The sequence below is a fragment of the Loxodonta africana genome, chromosome 1 (assembly GCF_030014295.1).
Source record: "Loxodonta africana isolate mLoxAfr1 chromosome 1, mLoxAfr1.hap2, whole genome shotgun sequence".
Lineage (NCBI taxonomy): Eukaryota > Metazoa > Chordata > Mammalia > Proboscidea > Elephantidae > Loxodonta > Loxodonta africana.
In genome coordinates, this window is record NC_087342.1 from 145,508,142 (window position 1) to 145,523,280 (window position 15,139).

The 15,139-nt window shown below is 37.0% G+C and overlaps 1 protein-coding gene across 25 annotated transcripts in view; it reads right to left on the reverse strand.

The window, feature by feature from the left end:
* Positions 1-15,139, reverse strand: part of SNAP91 (synaptosome associated protein 91) — a 164,745-nt gene that overhangs the window by 77,547 nt on the left and 72,059 nt on the right. For all 25 annotated transcript variants that reach the window (XM_064288659.1, XM_064288652.1, XM_064288632.1 and 22 more), the window contains exon 7: positions 13,827-13,933. In XM_064288659.1, the coding sequence (XP_064144729.1) occupies positions 13,827-13,933 (107 nt within the window). The remainder of the gene's footprint in view (positions 1-13,826; positions 13,934-15,139) is intronic.

The following is a 15,139-nucleotide window of genomic DNA, read 5'->3' on the forward strand; positions in this document are numbered from 1 at the left end:
GTCACCATCAGTTGTAATTGACTCAATAGCAACAAACAATAGTAACACATCTTCTTTGATGGGGTATGTGACGGGTAAAATTGTGTGTCAACTTGGCTAGGCCATGATTCTCAGTATTTATATGTGATCACCTCCACAATGGGATCTGCTATGAGTAGCCAATCAGTTGAAAGGGAGTTTCCTTGGGTGGATGGCCTGCATCTGAACATAAGCAGACGTTCTGGCTTTTGCCTGCACTGGATCCTGCAGCTGGCTCCTCTTCTTCTGACCACCAGTTCTTGGGACTTGAGCTAGCAGCTTACCTGCTGATCTTGAGATTTGTTGATCTTCACAGTCAGTGAGCTACAGCCCTGCTCTCCAACCTGCCTATCTTGGGTTCGCCAGCCACTTCAACTACGTGAATCAGGAGAAGCCTTGAACTCTTGCCTGACGATCTTGGGATTAGCCGATCTTCACAGCCTGTGGGCAGAAGCCCTGCTCTCTGCCCTGTCAATCTTGGATTTGCCAGCCCCTATGGTTTTATGGTTAAGTGAATCAGGAGAAGCCTCTATCTTGATCCACACACTTGGGACATTCCAGCTTCTACAATATGGTGATCCTTTCCTTGATATAAATCTCTCTCTATATATTTATATACTTTAATGGTTTTACTTCTCTAGAGAACCCAGCCTAAGACAGGGTATCTGCTCAGATATTTTGCCCATTTTGTAAATGGGCTGTTTGTTTTCTTATTGTTGTTTTTTTTAAAAAAGTTCTTAGTATATTTTGGATACAAGCCCTTTATCAGATATGTGTTTTGCAGATATTTTCTCCCAGACTGTGGAGAAAACATCTCATTCTTTTAACAGTGTCTGGGAGAGCAGTTTTAAATTTTAATGAAGCCCAACTTATCATTTTTTTCTTTTATGAATCATGCTTTTGGTATTATATCTAAAAAGTCATTGCCAAATCCAAGGTCACCTAGATTTTCTCCTATATTATCTATGAGAAACTGTGTAGTTTTGGGTATCATAGTTAGGTCTATCATCCATTTTATATTTTATGAAAGATGTTATCTATGTATCTAATTCCTTTTTTTTTTTTTTTTTTTGCATGTGGATGTTCTGTTGTTCCAGCACCATTTGTTGAAAAGGCTATCATTTCTCTATTGTATTACCTTAGCTCCTTTTTCAAAGATCGGTTGCCTATGTAGTGTGGATCTATTTCTGGGCTCTCTACTCTGTCCCATTGACCCATCTGAGTATTCCTTCACCAGTACCGCACTGTCTTGATCACTGCAGCTTTATAGCTGTTTTTAAGTTTTTAAGTACTGTAAGTCCTCCAACTTTGCTCCTCTTCAATATTGTGTTGACTATTCTGGGTATTTTATCTTTCCATATAAACTTTAGAATCAGTTTGTCGATATCGACAAAATAACTTGCTGGGATTTTGATTGGGATTGCGCTGAATCTATAGACCAAGTTGGGGAGAATTTACATCTTACTAATATTAAGTCTTCCTATCCATAGTGCTCGGCTGCTAACCAAAAGGTCAGCAGTTCCAACCTACCAGCTGCTCCATGGGAGACAGATGTGCCAGTCTGTTTCCATAAAGATTACAGCCTTGGAAACCCTATGGGCAATCGACTTGGCAGCAACAAGTTATAGGGTCACTAGAATATGAACTGACTTGATGGCAAAGGGTTTGGCTTTGGGTTTTTTGGTACCCATGAGCATGAAATAGCTCATCATTTATCTAGATCTTTGACTTCTTTCATCAGAGTTTAGTAGTTGTCCTCATATATATCTCACATATATTTTGTTAATTTATATCTAAGTATGTATTTTTTGGTACTACTATGAAAGGCACTGAAATTTTAATTTCAAATTCCAATTGTTTACTGCTGGTATACAGGAAATTAATTGACCTTGTATCCTGCTATCTTGTTATAATTGCTTATTAATTCCAGGTTTGCACTGTATTTTGTTATTCAACCTCACATTTCTTTTTAGTTTCCCCACAAGTTCAATGTTGACCACCACTGCTGCAGTTGCCCTGATCATACCTTGACTGGCTGAAGCTTGTCCTGTAGTAATTTATTCAGGAAAGGGCAATGGGAAAAATACTCCCAGAGTCTTGCATGTCCAAGCTGTGAAACTATCTCTAAAAGACAGTTTGACTGGATTAAAAACAAATTCTGATACACTTTGTTTACATGAGAGCTTGTAGATTTTCCTTCTAGTATGAAAACATAATGTGGAGAAAATTAGAGCCAGCCTGATTCCCCCTGCCTCTTCCTCTTAAGTGTCTTGATATTTTCACCTTATTTCCTAAAAGATTTTTTCCTCATTTTACTGGTAAATATCTTGGCAATGAATATTCTGGCAGATAATATAAAGATCCCCGTCTTCTATTATTTTAGGAAAGTCTTCTTGAATTTTATAATAAAATGTTTGTTCTATTCCATTGTTTTGGTTTTCTTCTTTGGGGAATACAATTATGACTATGCTGGGTACTTTTGGCCTACCTTCTATTTCTTCTCCATTCTTTTAAACTCTTTATCATTTCCTCTCGATTATTTTCTCATTTCTATCTGACGTGTCTTTCATTGTACTTTCCACGATGTTTATTCTCCTTTGTATCCTAACAATTTTGCCTTTTCCTGATGACTTTTCTTTCTTGAGTTCTCCCAGCTCAGATTTCATTTCATTTTTCCCAAGTTCTGCCTGAATTTTTGCCTTGCCCTTTTACTTTAAAAGCAAAAACTGCTTTGCAAGGTTTTAAAATTAATGGTGAAATATTTGATCACAAGTCTTACCTGACCTCTTGCAACATTTACGATGAGAGTCCTTTTTCTGACAGACCATTTTGCTGCTCTTTTCCATTTTCCCTAGAGCATATTTATATCAATGCTGTCTTAATTCCTTTTTATTCAATAATAATAATAAAACCAAACCTGTTGCCAGCAAGTCAATTTCGACTCACAGCGACCTACAGGACAGAGTAGAACTGCCTCATATAGTTTCCAAGGAGCAGCTGGTGGATTCAAACTGCCGACCTTTTGGTTAATAGCCTAGCTCTTAATCACTGTGCAACCAGGGCTCCATTCAATAATAAATGAGCTGTATTATCCTGGAGAAAATTTCCTGGATGGCATAAATGGTTTGCACTCGACTACTAATCTAAAGGTTGGCAGTTTGAATCCACCAAAAGGCACCACAGAAGAAAGACCTAGTGATCTGCTTCCATAAAGATTATAGTCAAGAAAACCCTCTGCAGCAGTTCTACTCTGTAACACATGCGATCATCATGAGTGGGAACTGACTTGATGGCAACATGTCCGGTATTATCCTAAAACAACTATTTGCATGAGGTTCCTGTGTGGAGTGAGGGGTCATGGTGGTCTTGAAAGGAAGCTATTTCTGATAACCCACAGACTTTCTCTTCTGCTCTTAAAGAGATGATTCTCATATATATGAGACATGACCATAATTCTCTGTGTAGATCTCCTCCCTTTGCTTCTCTCAACTAAATTTTAGGATTCCAGTACAGTTCACTGAAAAATCTCATACCCATTTGCAAAATAAGGAATAAAACACTTGTGCTTCAGGTGTGACATGGACATTTAGAAAATGCATTTCTTGCTGCTTATTGGAGATCAACCACCATTTGGTCCTCTTTTCACTTTGTTTTCATCTCTTCATTAGCTCCCTCCAGAATTCTGCTGGATCACAGCTGTTCTGGAATCTGTAGTTTATATCTTTATGCTAGTTTTGCTAAAAAATGGAATTTGTGGATTTTTCTCATTCTCTTTGCTGCTTTTGGATAATATCCAAGAAGAAAAGTGGAAACATTTATGTACATAGCCAAGTTCTCCCTAGAAGTCCCAAAATATATTTAAAACAAAATAAAGTAAAAATCTATTTATAGAAAAAGAGATTAGAAAGCAATTAGCAGGATATACAGTAAGATGTAACAGGATTGGTTTGGGGATAGTACAAATAGGAATGGTCTTTCCTTTTATTTCTACCTTTCTGTATTTTCCAATTTTTCTATGTTGAACATGTATTACTTTTATAACCCATTAACTCAAGCCAAAAAAAAAAAAATTTTTTTTTTTTTATGACTGTTATAGGTGTTAAGGATATATCAATGAACAAAACAAAAAGTCTACTGTTATGGAGCTTTTATTAAGTACGGAGAGCAACAGAAAATAAACTTAATAAACCAGTATATATGGTATGTTAGAAGGTGATGGATGCTATGGAAATAAGGCAGGATAGGAGGTGGTGATGTAGAAGTAACAATTTGAAACAGGGTGGTCAGTGTAGGTTTCCCTGAGAAAGTGAAATCTGAGCAAAAACTGTAAGGTAATGAATGAATTATTTGGGCAATGTACCAAACAATAACAATTCCCTAAGGCAAGAGTGTTCCAGACAAATTCAAGAAACAGTAAGGAGCCAGTGTAGCTGGAACACAGCAAATGATGGGGAGAGAGTAGAAGGAGCCAGGGGATTTGATCTTTTCTCTGACCAAGACGGGAAATCACTGGAGGGTCTGGAGCAGAGGAGTAACATGACCCGACTCATGTTTTGACTGTGACATTCAGGCTGCAATGATGAAATAAAACCTGTTGGAGCAGGGGAGCAAGCAAGGAGGCCAGTCAGAAGGTTAGTGCAGTAATCCAGGTGAGGGATAAAGAATGGTAGCTCAGATGGGGAGAGACAGGGCAGCAGTGGCGATGGTGAGAAGTGGCATCGATATATTTTGAAGTTAGAGTCAATATGACCTTCTGACAGATAGAAACTTGTATGTGAAAGAGAGAAATCAAAATTAACCCTAAGGCTTCTGGACTAAATAACTGAAAGGATGGAGTTATCATTAACTAAAAAGGGGGAAATTATAGGAGATCAAGGTTTGAAAAATGTTGGGGGTGGGTGGGAGGGATTGGGACCAGAGAAGGAAGATAGTTCATCCTGGGTGTGTTAAGTTTGCAGTGACTATTAGATTCTTAAGTAGGTTAGGTATACAGACTTGGAGTCTGGAAAACGTACCAACCAGTTATCATCAAGTTGGCTCTGACTCATGGTGGGAAATGTATACTATTTTTTAAATTAAATATTTTTCAAATGTTTCTACCAGCAGTGAAGTACTTTTCAGTAATGGAATGACCAATGCAACTGTTCAAATATTTAATCTTATAGCTAACAGACATCAGTGAAATTGTTGTTGTTGTTGTTGTTGTTAGGTGCTGTCAAGTCAGTTCCGATTCATAGCGACCTGATGTACAATGGAATGAAACACTTCCCAGTCCTGCACCATCCTCATAATCGTTGTTGTGTTTGAGCCCATTGTTGCAGCCATTGTATCAATTCATCTCATTGATGGTCTTCCTCTTTTTTGTTGACCATCTACTTTATCAAGCATGATGTTGTTCTCTAGGGACAGGTCCCTCCTGATAACATGTTCAAAGTATGTGAGACAAAGTCTAGCCATCCTTGCTTCTAAGGAGCATTCTGGCTGTACTTCTTCCAAGACAGATTTGTTCACTCTTTTGGCAGTCCGTGATATAGTCAATATTCTTTGCCAACATCATAATTCAAAGATATCAATTCTTTTTCAAGTGGAATTAGTTACTTTTGAAATGTTTGTTTTTTTTTAGCTTGCTTTATTTAAAAATACATTCATTATTAGTAGTATAATGTGGTATGTACTTTTTTACTAAATTTATTAAACAAAAAGTAAATTTGAAATGTATTTATACACAGATACCTTAAAAGAGTTTTAGGTCATACTAAATCAAAATCCAATCAAACTCATTGCTGTTGCATCCGTTCTGACTCATACTGACACTACAGGACAGAGTAGAACTGCCAAAGAACATGCCAGTTGGCACTTAAATGAAGCATAAAGGAACAGAAAAAGTCTCTGAAGTCTTCTTACCACATCTCGGATGCTTGTAGAATTTCTTACATATATGTGTTATCCTTAGAAGAGAGAAAGACCAGTCTAAATACACTGTCTGCAAATTTACAAATATATCTAGGAAGCGTGGATTCTTTAAAAATCAGCTCAAGAGGCACTTAAATGCCAGACAGGCTGGCTTCTGACCAACTCTCCTCTATAAGGAAGATAATAACATTTTTAAAAAGTTTGTTTGAATTTTATGAAATTTTAATATGGAATGTTATTATATTTATTAAACACTGTAGAGAACAGTACAAAATAATCTCTGCTTTTAGAAGAAATCAGTTTCAATTTTTTTTCAAGTAGATACAACTCCATTCTTGAATTACTAAGTCTAAGGACTAAAACTAAACCAAACCAAACCCGTTGCCCTCGAGTCAATTCCAACTCATAGCAGCCCTATAGGACAGAGCAGAACTACCCCACAGGGTTTCCAAGGAGTGGTTGGTATTGCAACTGCTGACCTTTTGGTTAGCAGCTGTAGCTCTTCACCACTGCACCACAAGTCTAAGGACTAGAGAAGTACAAAGAAAAAAAGCATGAAAGCAAAACTGGAACACAAGGAAAGTTTTCTGCCATTGGGAATATGTGGTGGGAAATAAAAGAAAATCAAATGAAGGAATTAATCAGCATAATACAGAGTATCAAAAACGAGACAATCTGAGTAAGTAATAAATATGCACATATAAAGTCAGGTAATATGCTTGGCTGTAAGTGCACCTTGGATCATGAGCTTCTTTAATGCAAGGCTGTCTCATTCTGCTCTACATGCCAGCTCTTAGGACAGCGCCTGCACAGGGAAGGTGCACAGATGAATAAAATAATTTAATTACGTTGACAGTCTTCATTATTTACATAAAATGATATACAAGTTGAAGAATGTTAAAAATGGGCTATATTGTACACCAGATCCTTTCAATTTTTATTACTGGCTGGCACCAGAAATAGTGTTAGCTTATGGAAACTTCATCTAATTTGGTTAATAGCACAAAAATATATACAGCTTTAGCAACAGAACTGAAAATACATATATAATGCAAACATAATTTATAGATATTTACAAATGTACAAGTGTTACCTGTCAAATATTTCAAATTGATAGCATGGAACATTAACAACTTTAACACATCTGCCTTCCATGAGCATGTGACAGTTAAGTAAGCTAACTTTCCTTATAAACAGCTGCATGATGACAAAAGGAAAACGCTCCTCAAAATAAAGAAGCATGAGAAGACAACAAGGCATTATAGACAGAAGCACCACGCCATCCTTCCACAGCAAAGACTCGAAAAACTAAGTAAGACAGAGACAAATGTCAATCCTGGAACCCTAAGTGTTAAATGAAGAGATAAAGAACTCAACCAAGCACCGAGTGGAATAAGACACTGACAGAGAACAGAGAGCAAGGAGATATCAGCTGAGGTCTCCTATTAGCTAATGCAGCATGGATTCGCCATCTTGGACTCCTGTTGGAGATCAGCAGACAGGGAGTATGGGAAAGCAGCTTTACGGAGCTCCAGGCAGGAGACAGAGCAGTGATATATGCTTTCCCACCCCACACCCTTCTTTCCCCTGCCTGGCATTCACTGCTTCCCAGCAGGCAGAGTGACTGCGGCCTGGGAGGTACTGGCTCCGTGCTGCTTGGATTCGCCCCACTCACACAGGCCAGCTCCTTCAGTGCCCTTTCATTTGCTGATGTTGCTTTTTTGGGTTCCTTCTGGTTTCTTCCCTGCCTCTCACCTCCTCCCTGCTCCTTTCTATTGAACACCTGGCTCGGTGTGCCATCTTTGCTGCTTCTTGACAGGCTGTGAAGCGCCATTTGGCAGGGGAACTGCTTCCCAGGTCCATGCTGCTATGCTGGTGGTATCCCTGGGGCCTTTTTTGTTTGTTTCTTTTCACGTCTCGGAACCACCTTCTAGCCAGGCTGTACTGTGTGGCTTGGGAGCCACTTCCCCAGTCTATATAGCTGCGCTGGTGGGATCCCTGGGGACTTTTTCTTTTCTCCTTTTCTCTTTCTTCAGTTCTCAATTTCATCTCTACTTACCTTCTTTTCCTGTCTTCTGCATACCTGGTGCTGTGTGCCATCTCTACCCCTTAGAGGTGGGCTGTACTGTGTGGCTTGGGAGCCACTTCCCCAGTCTGCACAGCTGCCCCAGTGGGATCACTGTGAGCCTCTCTTTTATTTATTTATTTATTCTTTTCTCTTTTTGTTTTTCTTCATTTCTGTTTCTTATCTCTCTCTGCTTTCCTCCTTTTCCTGTCTCCTGAATACCTGGCGCTGTGTGCCATCTCCACTCCTTCCAGATGGGTTGTGCCCCAAGGCCTGGGAGCCACTTCCCCAGTCATCAATGGGACCCCTGGGGGCATTTCCTTCTCTCTTCTAAATTTTTATTTATTTTTTTCTCTTTTGCTTTTTGTTTTTCTTCATTTCTTGGTTTCTCGTCTCTCCACTCCAACAGCAAGCTTCCTCGGCACTTTTTTTTTTTTTTTGCTTGTTTCTTTGGCTCCTGTTTTTCTCTCCTCTCTCTTTCTTCTTTCCCATATCCATCTTAGCTCCACACATCACAACCGCTCCCCTCCCTCCTGCCTACCTGCACCGTGTGCTGCACATCACATCCCTGAGCAGCACAGGCACGGCCTACTGGAACCTGCCCTGCACGGACCCCCGAACCGCCCTGTCAGCCCCAGCAAATGCCACAAACAACCCATCCCAGCCCCTCTACTTCAGCTGGACCTGCCCTGCTGCACCATACCTAAGTGACTGGCCCTGCCCTTTGGACAAGGAGGTGAAAAGCATAGTGCCCACAGACGAGCAACAACAAAGAACACACAGCCACCTGCTCAGCCATAACCAAATAAAACAAAAAAGCAGGATGAAACAAACAAATCTACAATCAATAAATGAAGAAAATAACTACTGAACGTCCCCAAAATAGCAGACAATATCAAAATATATTAAAAAAAAAAAAACAGGACAGAATGGTTCCAGTAGGTATCCAGAATAGAACACCAGATGACTTTCTAGTATAAGAAAAGGCACTAAAACTACCTAATAGGGAATTCAAATCTCTAATATTCAGAGCTACTCAAGAGTTGAAGCAAAAAGCAGACAAACATGAGGAAAAAAAAATTAGACAAATTCACGGAAAAGGCAGACAAACTCATGGCAAATACAGATAAGAAAAGGAAAATAAAAAGCATGATGGTATTATATTTTAGTATCTTGAGGACTGTAGATGTCTCCCAAGGCAAAAGAAAATATCAATGGGAAAACAGAGCTGGATATGTAAATTCTCCTGTTGCAGACGATTTTTTACAATCCCAACCTCTAGAATTTTATGGTTGAATTGGTTAAGACATACATGCTCTACTCAACAACAAAATCTGAGTCCGCAGTGAAACTAAAAATCAAAAGAGAAAACAAAAAAGGCTGGGAGAAAGAGTATTAATTTTTGGTTTATTTGGTTTTGTTTTTACAGACAAAAGAAAAGTGGAAGAAACACTGAATTTTAAAATCATGATTTTGAAACCAGCAAGAAATATTCAATTTTGGCAAGTCTCATTAATGGATGCTAAAACTATTAGATGAAAAGTTGTTGGAGAGCAAGAAATTCATATAGTCTCAATATATTACCCCATAAATGACTTACTAATTACAAATGAAAAATGGTAACTTTACTTGGAGAAACCTGGCAGATACCACCTTAACGGTATGGCCAAACTTAACATCACCAATAACTGCACAAACTGACAATTTATACTTTCCCAATAGGAAGTACCAACATTATCTATATAGCATTCTTGCCAAAATATTTGACCTGAATCTAATCATAAGGAATTAATCAAACAAATCTGGGACACTCTACCAGAAAACTGGTTTGAAATACTTAAAACTTAAAGATGTCAATATCATGAAAGATTTTTTTAAAAAAAAAAGAGAGGCTTGTTCTAAACTGAAAACAAAAAAAGGGAAGTACAACCAAATGCAATGTGTAATTTTTAAAGTCTAGGAGCTAATTAAACAGTTATAAAGGAAATTACAGGGACGACTGGGGAAATGCATATGGACTGAATATTAGATAGTATTGAAGTAAATTATAGATCACATTGTTATTACAATTAAGTTTTTTTTAAGTGTACTAATGCTATCATAAGGAGACCTGGTGGCTCAACAGCTAAGTGCTTGGCTGCTAACCAAAAGGTTGGTGGTTTGAACCCATCCAGTGGCTCTGCAGGAGATAGACCTAGAGATCTGCTTCCATAAAGATTACAGCCTAGAAAACCTTATGGGGCAGTTCTATTCTGTCCCATGGGGTCATTATGAGTTGGAATAGACTATGACATTCAACAACAATAGTATCATGCTTCTACATGAAAATCTTTTTCTTAGGAGAAAGATGCTGAAGTATTTAGGAAAGAAGTATCACTATACATACTTTAAAATAGTTGAGCAAAAAAAAAAAAGTGTGAGTGTGTGGTGTGTATGTATTTTACGAATATGAGAGACAGAGATATAAAGCAAATATGGCAAAATATTAATAAAGGTGAATCATTTCAAATAGACAGCACACAGGTGTTCATTATACTACTCGGGTTTTAACACCTTTTTCTAGATTTGAAATTTTATCAAAACAAAAAGTTGGGAGAAAATGTGTTATAAGACCAATTTTATCTTTTTATATAAAGAATGAAACTGAAATCAAGGTCTCCTTATGAAATCAGGTCCTTTGATTATGCTGATAAAAATATAGAAACAAATACACAGAGTGAAGGTGCTGGGCTCCTACAAAGACAGTAAGGCAAACTATAAGGCAAACTAGAAATGCTGAGCCACAAGGTTTAATTTCCCTTCTTTATTTCAAGAGCAGGGTTCTCAGCCTCGGCACTACTGATATTTGGGATGGGTAATTCTTTGTTGAGGGGTCTGTTCTGTCCACCCACTGTAGGGTGTTAAGTAGCATGCCCAGTCTCTATCCCTTGGATGCCAGCAGACACCTCTATCCCCTGCAGTTGTGACAACAAAGCATGACTCCAGACGTTATTGGGGGTAGGGTGCTGTGATGTGTGGCAAAATTCCCTGCTGTTGAGAGCCACTGGTCTACAGCACTAGCCCTCAACCCTCTAGATCAAGTTATGCTAGAGATTTCTCCCATTAAATATAGACTTTACCTGTTAATGACTGAACCTTGGCTTTAGGGAAACCACTAATGCTTCCCCAAACTCACATTATTATAAATTATGGAAATTATAAATGAAAGCAAATTCATCAAGTTTACTTCTTTAGATGAGCCATTTAAAAAGTATAATAGGTGCTTCTGGAATCACTTTGGTAAAAAGTGATATGATTCTCTTAAATGGATAATTCTGTTAATGACACAGAAAGAATTTAGGAAAAGCCCTTGACATTGCTTTTTTTTTAATGATTTTTGAACCACAGTGTAACTGGAGGGTTGGGCTAAAGTGTTACTATATTATAGACGTCTCATTACTTTCTGTCTGCAATTATTCTGGGAGATATAATTCCTACAATTCTTGAATAGCAAATGAAGAATAACTTGGTTCTATTAAAGGACAGGGAAACCCTGGTGGCGTAGTGGTTAAGTGCTATGGCTGCAAGCCAAAAGGTCGGCAATTCAAATCTTCCAGGCACTCCTTGGAAACTCAGTGGGGCAGTTATACTCTGCCCCATAGGGTCGCTATGAGTCGGAATCAACTCAATGGCACTGGGTTTGGTTTTTTGGTTATTAAAGGGGAGAGTGTTTAGCAGAAATGCCTATTACCTATAAAACAACCATTTTACCACCAACGTTTCAGTTGTCTGCCTTAGTAGACTTCAGTGTAAGACTCCAACACATGGGAAGTTCCCTACATGCCACGTAATCCCTCTGGGAGATTGGGAGATTTAAATTTTTCTGTAGATACTGTTCAACTACCCTACATTTCTTTTAATATGATGGACAACTTATTGTTAACATTTGCCAAAGAGCACGTGTATATGTGTGTATCTATATTTTTAAAACGACATTCTAGAAGTCTTTCACAGACTCTTCAGGAAAATGGTACTACCACAGAGTCCATACATATATACACATAAATACTGCTTGGCAGAGAGAAGAGAGAAGCCTTGTACATTTATTAAAAGAAAAAAAATTCTAAATTAACCAAAGCACTCAGCACTGGTACTTAATTACCATCTAAAATGCGAACAATGCAATTTAAATGTGAAAGGAAACACAAATGGTTGTGGTTATCACATTGTGCTTTAATGTTTATTCTATTGAAAATTAATTTTCCAAATCACTATCCTATAAAAAGTCTTAATTTTAAAAAAATATTTATTATTCAGCTATTTAAAGACATATACTCAACTGCCTGAATTAGGTTTGCACTAACATGGAGTTATCAAGAGAAACAAGGTGGTTTTTTTAGAAGATGTAAAGTAGTAAAATTTTATGTGTAAAATAGAAGTTAACAAATAAATAACACACTCCTTTTCTCATGATGCCCTTCAGCCCAGCCCTATTATGCTAACTAGAGAAATGTACACCCCAGTCCATCACGTGTCCAGTCCCTTATTTATATGATAAACATAGTAACACATGAAAAAACTGGGAAGTACCTGAACCTAAGTGTAATGCAACAAAGAAACAAGCTTCTGCTTTGGGTCCTAGGCATAATGATCTTTTCAGAGAAAGAAATTAGGTAAATTTTACTAGATTACACTGGTAATTATTGATAAACCACGGCAAAATAGTATTTCAAATACAAAAAAACAAAGCCTGTGATTAGAAGGTAGCAGCAAAAGCCAAAGTTTCAAGCAATTCTATTCTTCCCTAAAGACCATCAACACTGATAAATCCATGAGGAGATACAGGTGAACATGCTTTAGTATATATGTAATTTATATAAACAAATCTTTATCTTTTATTTTCCATCCTACACAAAAAAGATCTTTATTCTGATTACATGTTGTATGGATCAAAGCTCAAAGGTTAGCATTTGCAATTATTTTGGTCTTACAATGTGAATGTGAGAATTTACTCCTGTGAATAAATAAGCTTAAGATAAATGCATGGACTAGGGCCCATTTGAAATTGTGTGTATGAAATGTTTGTTCTCACACTGCATTCTCAAAATGGCAAAAACATAGCATGAATGTTCCACACCCACATTGTAGCTTTGCTGTTGAGCCTCAGAATCCCTCTGGCCAAGCACTCCAATCGGTCCCTAGCAATCAGTTAGCGGACATGTAAGATTAGAACCCATTTTTCATCCTGCCAAATGACTATCATAAGAATGCCATCATTCCAGTAACAGTATGAATTAAAAAATGGATTTAGTAAAAGAAAACACCAACTTACAGATAACCTCAGGAACACTACTAACTCTACAGCTACACAGTTATTGAGATTAAGTATAAGGAAATGTTCTTAAGAATTTATAAACTTTATAAAATGAATTATATTTTTCTGTTTTATTCTTTCATTGACAAAATAAGAAAGATTAGATATTATGATATATGGTTTACACACTAAAAATTATGGAGAAAAACTTTTCATACGGCAAATACAGGGTTCAATAAAAAGAAGGCAATTTCTTACAAAGATAGCCATTAGGTGGAGTGGAGGAACAAATGCTTACAAAGCAGTAATGAGCTCATGATCCACAAAACTTTCATTTGAATGGAGAATGATCATCTGACTGGAATGTAGGACCAAAGAGTACAGTTGTTAGTGAGAAGCTGGACGAGATAACCTCTAAGGTCACTTCCATCCCTAACATACTCTGTGGCAGAATGTCTTGCCAGATTGTCAGTTCTATTACATACATGAGCTAATATTTTAAACATTATTTTCCCAGCAAAGCTTAATATTACTTACCTCTGCAACTTTGAGAAATTCAGACACACGTGTCATTCTAGTTAGAAATCGTTTGTAAATTTCTAGCGCATCTTTACATTGTCCCTTCTTCATTTCAAAGAACTTTTCTAGAAAAAATAAATACGCAACTTGAAAATCAAGGGTATCATATCCCATTTTATTCTAAGCTGATGTTAAGATTACTATTTAAAAACCTAATGTTTAATCAAAACACTTGGCACTAAAACATATATGAGGTACTAAAGCACCTAAACAAAGGTGACCCAAACACCTTAAGGAGGGTGCTATGTTCTAAGATAATGATCTATCTCACATAAAACAATTAAATAATAAAAACAGAATTAAAGCAGAAGGGTATATGAACTATCACAACAAATTAAATTCATGATCTGTATTGTTTTGGAAAACCCCAGCAAATCCTTCCTGATAACAATCTAAAAAATTATGACTGCATTCTACAGCATCTTTGTTTTCTTACTAGGCTACTATAAACTAATAATCTAAATATTATACATCAATAATCTATGAACCTTCCTGAATTAAAGAATTCTTTAAATTTTCTACATTCAGTATAAATTGATTTTTTATTGGTCATAAATATTTTCTTTATTGGTCACATTATAATGTGTCTTTTAATTACAAAATAGTAGAGTTTAGTTAAAAAAAAATTTGGTTTCCCAAACCCTTCATGACTTGTAGTTTATAATCATACCCTCTTCCTCACCCTTTAGCTTTCTAGACAGAGGGACAGAGGGTCAATTTGCTGCTCTCTTTTGCACTCCTAAGGCTCAGAATTCATAGTCTCTAAGGCACTGTAGCATTGTTATAATTGCAACATGAGAATGCATTTCCCCCAATACACGTTTTAAAGAAAACCAGCATTTTATCACTGTTTTTGTTGGACTTCATCAGTTATTTTAAGGCACTGTAGCATTGTTATAATTGCAACATGAGAATGCATTTCCCCCAATACACGTTTTAAAGAAAACCAGCATTTTATCACTGTTTTTGTTGGACTTCATCAGTTATTCTTTGATTCATTCAGTTAATAGTTATTAACATTGCAGATGGAGATACAGCAGACCAGTGTCTATAATAGCTTCCAGGCAACTCTGCATCATAACTGCCAACCCAGCATCTTCTTTAATTTCATTATTTTATATTTTCACATGATTAAACACATGCTATTTTTTATATTCTCTCATACTTGAAAGTTCTTGATTTCATTCAGCATGCAATTTTACTAACTCAAGTATTTTTATTTTTTTCAACAAAGATTTAATAATATATTATTACACAAAGAACTAATTATC